Below are 9,152 nucleotides of genomic sequence, written 5' to 3'. Positions count from 1 at the left end.
TTTTTAAAATTTTGATTTCTAATTATAAAATTGAAAAGTAAAAACAGTTTTATAGAACATGTTTTTGAAAAATATTTTTACTTTTCCACTTTTAAAAACAGAAAACTGATTAAAAGTATATATTCATTTTTACCAAACACTACCTTAATTTTTTGATAAGTTACTTTTAAAAGTATATATTCATTTTTAGATTGTGTTATGTTGTTTAAAATACTTTTAATAAATAGTGTGTGAATAATTGAAGTAATATGTACTAGAATGAAAGAAATCTCACGTGATTTAAGGAAAACGTCATCAATATTATATATAAACGTTAAATCACAAGCTATTATTTCTAATTGAGAAAATCAACGTTAAATTTGTAAATTACATGTGAATTAATGTGAATTAAGGTGCCACATGTAAATTTCCCTTTTATATAATTTAAGAACTAATTTATCCAAAAAAAAATAAAATTTGAGAACTAACTTACAAAAACATTTATAGTTTTCAAAAAATCCTTCAATTATGTAGTATTAATTTTTGATCACATCAATCAAGCAGGTGCTTTCATAGGTGTTGGAGCTCTCATCTTTGACCACTAAGGCTCTATCATTACTGATTTTTCTAAGCCTATCCGTGGATGTTTTTCTCCCAAAGAAATGGAGGCTGCTGCTATGTTCTATAGTGTGAAATGGGCAACTGAGCACCAGCTACAAATAAATTCCATTGAGACAGATTCCCTTTTCGTTGCAATCACTATTAATCACATGTCTTCTACTAGATTTATAATACATTTTCATAATTTAGTAGATGATATTACTTATGGATATAAACGCTTTTTCTCAAAAAAAAAAAGATGATATTACTTATGGTTTATTCTCTTTTGTAGAGTAAAAGTATCTCATATTAAAAGAGATGCTCCCCATGCTTTAGTTAGATTTGCTTTTAGATTGGAGGAAGATATTTAGTTAGGAGAAACCCTCTCCAATCTACCTCTTGTTATTAATAGCTCATTTTTAATAATAACAGTTTTTACTAAAAAAAAAATAAAAAATCTTTGATCACATCAGATAACAATCCACGTCATCAAGTTCACACTTTTGAGTGATCCAATGCCAATCGACCCTAAGCAGGAGAGGCCCGCCGTCTGTGTCACCGGAGCAAACGGTTTCATCGGCTCATGGCTCGTCAAAACCCTTCTCCAACACGGCTACTCCCAAATCCACGCCACCACATTTCCCGGCTCCGATGCGTCCCACCTCTTCTCTCTCCCCGGCGCCGCCGCAGACAGCCTCAGAATCTTCCCAGTTGATCTTCTAGATTCCGATGCCATCTCCGCAGCCGTGCGCGGCTGCTCAGGCGTATTCCACGTGGCATCCCCTTGTACCCTCGAAGACCCACGTGACCCTGATGCTGATCTCCTCAAACCCGCTGTACAGGGCACAATCAATGTCCTGCGAGCGGCGTTGGACGCCAATGTGAAGCGCGTGGTTATCACGTCTTCAATATCAGCCATGGTTCCTAATCCATCTTGGCCTTCTGAGAAGCCCTTTGACGAGTCTTCCTGGACCGATCTCGACTACTGCAAGTCGCGTCAGGTGTTTGGTTTCTTCAATTTTAGCTTCTTTCTTTTAATGATTTATTCAGTTATTCACTATTTTCTTCTTCGACTCAATTGTTAAGTCTTCGACAAAATCAATGTCTTTCTTTTTTCTTCTTCTTAAAGGGTGGCTCTTATTAAGGTCTGATATCGTTTTTGTGTAGAGTTTTCAGAAACATTATTTTATATTAACCTACATTGTTGATGGGTTGAGCCCTTTCTTCTTATCTTTTTCAGAAATGGTATCCGGTATCGAAGACGCTGGCAGAGAAAGCAGCGTGGAAATTCTCGCAGGAGCACGGTATGGACGTGGTGGCGATCCACCCGGCCACGTGCCTAGGCCCATTGCTGCAGCCGAATCTGAACGCAAGCTGTGCAGTGTTGGTTCAGTTGCTGCAGGGCTCAAAAGACACTCAAGAGTATCACTGGCTTGGAGCTGTTCATGTTCGAGATGTGGCTAAGGCACAAGTTCTGCTCTTCGAGACGCCTGAGGCTTCTGGTAGATACCTATGCACCAATGGTATCTTTCAATTCCGTGATTTCGCCCAGAGTGTCTCCAAACTCTTCCCTCAGTTTCCTGTTCACAGGTTAGTTTCTTCTGCTGCCCAAATTTTGTGTGGAAGTTTTAGTATGTGCTGCTGTGCTCTGTTAATGAATGATATACCAACTAGCTGGTACTGTAGTGTATTTCATGCTAGTCCACGTGCGTTTCTATCATGAAGTTGCTGAAACTTGAATCTATTTTGTCACCATTGGCTGTTGATGAGCCTTAAAAAGATGTAATAATGATGGGGGTGGTGGGGGTGTTTAAGGGAAAGTTATGATATCATTTTGGTACTTCAATTTCCAAAATCTTAAGTTAATTATGTAGATGAGAGGAATGACAATCCTGCCTTGTAGTCTAAGAATGAATTGATGATTCTTATACACTCTTCGCTACAGTAGGAAGTAAAAAAGAAAAAAAAATGTGGATGCGTGGAAATTGGACTCCAACTCTGCCATATATTCCACTTGCCTAAGCACTTACAACATGGATAAACTGACCTCCCAAACTTTGAGACTTGGGTTCCAACTAAATTAGTAAATAAACTTGTAGTCTAGTCTTCTTGAAAAAGCAAGTTGGAGATTTATTGTGGCACATAAATAGTTTGAGGTCCACTCTCCATTCTGAGGTATGATTATACCAGGTGACTGTGATGATCGCACTTCATGTGGTGCACCGGTGGGTTTTAAAGTTCCATTATGTCTTCACAATGAATGAAAATCTTTATGATCTTTATTCATATATAAATGATGCCGCCCAATCCCACCATCATTGTTTAGTTTTTGTTAACTCAATGATGGTGGCTTCACTTATTACATTTTTGGTCCTTATTATGATTGCATTTCCTTCGAAGGATTTGAATTGAGTAGATTAATTTTGCTGACTTACAAATATTTTGAATATTATTGGTCAAAACAATTACACCAAACATAGCATTTGAGACACACAAGTATAATATAAACACAAAAAATTACTCACACATGAATAATGAGGTATGAATACACACAAGTTTTTTTTTTTCTTTCTTTCGATAAAATCACACCAAACATTCAGAATTTTCTAAAAAATTATGAAAAATCAGTAACTTAATTAAATTATAAACCGTCATGTGAACAAAAATTAGAATTATTATTTAGCCATAGGAAAATATAAAAAATATCTATAGATAGTAATTAAAAATATGACACAAATTTTTTAGTGCACATAGAACTGGAGTTACAAAATTCAACTAGTTGGCATCCTGTGGTTGATTTGACCATCGATAAGGTAAAATATTTACACATCATAGTTACCTGAATCAGAGAACTACATGTAGATCTTGAAATGACTCATTCAACTAGTTTAAAGATCCCATGAGTTTTTGCCTCCTAGATTGCAGACTCTCTACACTAATTGTCCATCTACTTAATTTTGATGGGCCCTTTTGAAGGTCCCAACATAACAATCATAATATGGATATAAATAATTTATATAATATGTATATATCATGACATTGTTTTTCCATAATGATTTTCAATAATCACAAGAGTACTTCTTTAACTTTCTAGTGATGCCCTATTGATTTCAAGGGAAAAAAAAAAACAATGCTTCCAATCCTCAATATATCGTAGATTTTACTAGCAAAAGTTTTAGATTTTAAAAATCTTCTAGGCAAATTAGAGAAAACTTAGCTGGCAAGGCATGTAACAAGGGAACAGGACAAGCTGGAGGTCTAAATTTGAAGGTACCAAAGACATACAGTACTATACATTAAAAACAAAGTAGAAGTTATCATTGGTATTATCAGTTTTGGAACTTCTGTCAGTACAGTTATTTGGACCGTATACAATATTATATACATGCATAATTTATTGTATTCAGTTTTTGTCTAACTCTCTGCATAATACAACTTCATCATATGGATCCAAAAATACATTTTTAAAACAGCAGGGTTTTTCTTGAATTATTTGGGTTTAAAAACAGTTATTATGTCTTTACTTGCATCCACTTGCAGGTTTACTGATGAAACCCAACCAGGCTTAAAGGATTGCAAAGATGCAGCAAAGAGGCTAATAGATTTGGGTCTAGTATTTACCCCTGTAGAAGATGCTGTAAGGGACACAGTGGTGAGCCTACAAACTAAGGGCTTATTATGTACAGTAAACACCACAATCTCTTAGTTGGGTTTTGCTGTGCCTTTCCCTCTTATGCTTTCTTTAGACTTATTAGTTGGCAGTAATAATGAGTGTTAATAAAGTTATGGCTATAATTATTGAATTTTCACCCTTTATATTTCTTTCTTTGTTCTTAAAGTTACTTTATACTTTTGATTCCTTTTTATTATTTTTCTTTAAATGGTAGCATTTAGCATCCTAAATACTACACACACTACATGTCATTCATTATCTAGTATTACAAGGTCATGTATTGATGGATAATTTATGTTGGCCATTTCCATGCATTAATGTAAACCACGTGTTCGTATGAAACCAAACGATTATGTTACTTTTCACCTGTGCACACATTACCACTAACATGATTTTCTTGTATTGTATCATTATCAGTTTGTTGATCAAATTTCTTTACTATCTATAACTACTACACATGTATATTCGTTAAGCATGTGAACTTTACACAGAAAGGCTCCAAAATTAATGAGTACTAAACAAATAGGCTAATTTGGTTTGTGTATTAAAAATACGAAATTGATGCCTAAAGACAAATAGAAATGGTGAATAAGTATTCCGAACTGCCTTTACAGAATTAGGTCCACCGCCCTTTAAAAGCAATGAAATTTAGACACACTTGGCCATCTTGGGGTGTTTTCTAGTGGCCAAGCCTAATGACTTCTTCTAAGCACGTGATTTGGGGTCCTTCTTGTGAGCTTGTTTGGGTAGACCTCTTTTGTCCACTCGAAAACAATGGCAGGATAAAAGAGATTTTTGACTCGTGTTAATATCATTAGTTACACAACATTATTATGATTGATCTAATTCATAGTATATTAATCATGCAGTCATAAACCAACAATAACGACAAGTTATTAGATCAGAATTTATATTCAGTAAAACAAAAAAAATCAAAAATCGATGTGAAGAATCTAAATTTAGTTCTATATATGTTTCTTTTTTTAATACCCTTTTAAAAAAATTACAATATTTTGGCACTTACGATCATTTGTTACCTAACATGTTACTCTTCGGTATTTTTCATCCATGAATGTAGAAATCATTAAGAAAAAAAAAGACATTCCAAAGTTACTTAAAGCTCTCTCTTGAACTTTTTCTTTTGGTTTGGCTTTTGTTTTTAGTCCTTATCTCATATCTCTCTCTCTCCCTCTTAAACTTTTATTTTTATTTTTTCTTTGTATTTCTGAAAATCTCCAAACACTCCATGTGCTCCACCTTCCATACCTCTTGTTCTTGTTGCCCTTTGGCTCCAAAAGAATCTATCTTTTCCTATGTGAGAGAGAGAGGAGAGAGACAGGCAGACGTGCAGTTCCAATCATGTAGGTTCTTCTGCCACTGCATGTGCATCAATGGCTTCGGCCCACTTCATATTATTCTACACTTCTTCCTCAGCTACTCTTTGAACTAGTCTCTTTTAACATTTTTATATATCATATATTATATATATTGTCCTGTATATATGTGTGTACGCAAAACAAATACACAAATATAATACACTCTTTATCCCAATCCCGATCATCACCTGTATCTAAAAAGTACGGACATCCGAAACTAAGAACACTGTTACCAGATGCCACAAAAGATGAGCAGTAGTACCGTAACACCTTGCAGCCGATCATGGTGAGTAGAGTAGTAATTAAATAATGAAACTCTGTCTATACAGTCGTATGCATATCTTTGTGAATTGGGTTCTGATTATAATTTTTGTTTTTATGGTTTGGGAAAAAGGTCCATAAGTGAGGACTCGTTGAAAAGATACGTTCACTTTGCGAGTGAGAGCTGCATACAAGAGTTGCTTTCTGCTTCCGACTCGAACAGAGTTGTCGGGATCAATGGCGCCACTGGCAGCGATGGATGGAAGGTTCTTACGGTCGAGAATGGAGTTGAGATATCTAAGCGCCGGTCTGGATCTCTTCATGCCTTTCGCAGCCGTTGGCTGCTTAAATCTCTTTCACCTCAGCAGTTCATCACTGTTGCAAACGCCATTGATGCTGCAAAGGTGAGATTTTTTGTTCTATGATTATTGGTCATATCAACTATATATGCATGCATGAGAGCATATTAATTTTGATCTAAAAGTTCTTTCATTTCTGTTGATCCCCTGGCAAGTTGGAACAACAAGACTTTCCAACTGAAACAACTAGTTTACTTATGCTAGCTAGCTACTTTGGAAAACATCACAAAATAAGAAAGTTGTCTACTAGTTGTTATTTAGTCTTTGATTATTCTTAAGGCTGTCTTGCTTGAAAAAGACAATTTATTTTTAACTTTTGTGGTTTCGTGGAAGGAAGCCGGCAAGTTTGTGGTTCTGGGTAGTAGTACTTCCATTATTATTATTTATTTATTTTTATTTCTTTTTTGATGTTTTCTCTATTGAAACCTGCAGCAATGGGACTCTGACTTGGTAGAAGCCAAGTACATTAAGGACCTGGAAGAAAACTTAAGCATAATTCGTCTCAGGTTTGGTGATAGTGCTAAGCCACTGTTTAGAAACAGAGAATTCATTGTGTACGAACGACGTGAAACCATGGAAGATGGCACCGTGGTAACTAATTAACTTATTTTTGTTCACATTAATCTCTAATTAAAATTTACTTTAACTAAACACTCAACACTCGTTTCTTCAAAGTCATCTTAATACATAATCTTGTGTCATCCTTGTACAAAATAATAATATAATAAAAATAACATATTTGGTTTTGGATTAGAAAAGTTATTACATCCATCGTTTGAAATTACGATAGCTACATAATAATATATTTATATTTTTAGATGTGTGTATGTATGTTTGTATAGGTGGTGGCAGTTGCGTCGCTGCCGAAGGAGATAGCGGCAGGGTTGCAACCAAAGCAAAACAATGCAATCAGGGGACTGTTGCTGCAGTCAGGGTGGGTTGTGGAGCAGCTTGAAGGTGATGACTCTTGCATGGTCACCTATGTTGTACAGGTAAAACAACTAGCTACTTGTTATAATACTTGTCATTCATTATTCATTTAATATGATCCAATTTATAGCATCATCCAGTTTTGTTCAATTTCTATTATTTTGTGCTGACTGAAAAATTTCATTATGCTATACCTAGAAAGTATTTCATTATTATTATTATTATTATTATTATTATTATAGAAATGGAAGGGAACCTTAAAGGTCCAAGCAAAACAAGAGAGTAATTAATATTAAATCTCATTTATTTTAATTTAATGAATAATATTAAAAATTGCTAACTAGTTATAAATGATCATATAAGTGTAGCTATTAAGGAGTGTTGGACAGTTAAATGTCAAATAGCAATGTCTAATTATTAGTATAGTTGAGATAGATTGGGAATGGCCGAACTCATTATTAGAGTGGTTTGACTCAGCTCAGCTCATGACTGAGGTTGAATACTACTTTCATGGGATAAGCATTTAGTATTGAAAAGTAGTATTTTTTTTTTCTTTTATTTTTATTATTATTAAAAAAAATGTAGGAGAATGATTTCAAGTATTATTTTTTAACTTTTAGTTACGGTTACTCAGTTTTTTATATGGATTCTTTAGTTCCAATTTAGATTCCGTTAATTGCTATAGGAATTTTTATGACATAAAAATAAAAAAAATAATAATTTAAAATTGTAAAAATAAAAAATCCCAAAAACCTAATATTTTTTTTCTTTTTATTGTTATTATTTTTTTTCTGTTAAATGATATTAAATATATTTCTTTGGCTGAAAAATTACCAAACAAAATTTAAAACAGACTACAGTTGACACAAACAAATTTGAACAAGTCTTTGTCAAAATAAATAAATAAATAAAAAAATTGAACGAGTCAAAGCTAATATCTTTTGCTTGTGTTTATTGAACAGCTAGATCCAGCAGGATGGCTTCCCAAGTGCTTTGTCAATCGGTTAAACAACAAACTGGTTATGATAATTGAGAATCTTAGGAAATTGGCACAAGCTACTCTGCCCAATTAAATATCAATTAAGCTCTTATGTTATAAATTCCTGATGCTACAAAAAAAAATATATGAAGTGGTTAATATATTCTTAAAGTGAGTATACCAATTATAAGTTTTTTTTTTTTTTTTTTTTTTTTCAGTAGAGTTAGAAAATGTCATAAGGTTTTGGTTTTTAACCAAATTAATGATATGGTTTGATAAATGACACACATATCTATATATGATGTGGAAACTGTCTCTCCTCTGAGGGCCAAGTGATACCAACTGTAAATTACACGAAATCTTTGTTATTTTTCAATGTCGAAACTAGCTCCTTTTTTTTCTTCAAGTAAATTGACATAGTATTTGATGAGGTAAGTTGAAAAATACTACTTGTATTAATTAATTAATTAAATTTACCTCTAGTTTTATATTTAATTGAAACATACCTCTTTTTATATGTATTGTACCCAAAATATCCTTGACATAAGAGACTCACATGGAAAGTATCTTGAAGTGATAAGGGCAAAATTGGTACAATGTTAAAAAAAAGAGGTAAAAATGATATACTTTAAAAAAGAAAGTATAAATAAAAGAAGACAATATAAAAAGGGTATAGAATGTAATTTTCTCGTATTTGATTTTCTTTTTAACACTTGAATTTTCGAAACTTGGAAACATCACAAAAAGCTTATACACAACAAGTGTCACTGTCCAAATTCTCAATTTCTTCACTGATGGATGCTTTAGAGGCTTTTTCTTAAAGGGAGTTAGGATTGAACAAAACAAGCAATACACTAGATACTGGAGTTAGAGTTGGTTTTAAAACGAAGCTAATAGTGTCTTTTGGTTACAGATTTACACTATGATTTGGGCAATACAGTTACAATGATTTCAAATGAATTACAGCAATTTTTTTTTAATAACAAAATTGTTTG

General features: G+C 33.4%; 2 protein-coding genes across 2 annotated transcripts; both read left to right on the top strand.

Annotated features, from left to right (window-relative positions):
- Nucleotides 1–615: 615 nt before the first annotated feature.
- Nucleotides 616–4,395, top strand: LOC115714641 (cinnamoyl-CoA reductase 1). Its single transcript, XM_030643389.2, has 3 exons — nucleotides 616–1,580; nucleotides 1,820–2,169; nucleotides 4,120–4,395. The coding sequence occupies exons 1-3, from the start codon at nucleotides 1,095–1,097 to the stop codon at nucleotides 4,283–4,285; spliced, it is 1,002 nt and encodes a 333-aa protein (XP_030499249.2). The 5' UTR covers nucleotides 616–1,094; the 3' UTR covers nucleotides 4,286–4,395.
- Nucleotides 4,396–5,293: 898 nt separating this feature from the next.
- Nucleotides 5,294–8,568, top strand: LOC115715261 (uncharacterized). Its single transcript, XM_030644105.2, has 5 exons — nucleotides 5,294–5,914; nucleotides 6,023–6,293; nucleotides 6,681–6,839; nucleotides 7,091–7,240; nucleotides 8,141–8,568. Exons 1-5 carry the CDS (start codon nucleotides 5,865–5,867, stop codon nucleotides 8,249–8,251), a joined length of 741 nt encoding a protein of 246 aa, XP_030499965.1. The 5' UTR covers nucleotides 5,294–5,864; the 3' UTR covers nucleotides 8,252–8,568.
- Nucleotides 8,569–9,152: the final 584 nt, after the last annotated feature.

The sequence above is a fragment of the Cannabis sativa genome, chromosome 4, assembly GCF_029168945.1.
Source record: "Cannabis sativa cultivar Pink pepper isolate KNU-18-1 chromosome 4, ASM2916894v1, whole genome shotgun sequence".
NCBI lineage: Eukaryota > Viridiplantae > Streptophyta > Magnoliopsida > Rosales > Cannabaceae > Cannabis > Cannabis sativa.
The sequence above is the reverse complement of the archived record's forward strand: the minus strand, read 5'-3'. Positions and strand labels throughout refer to the sequence as shown.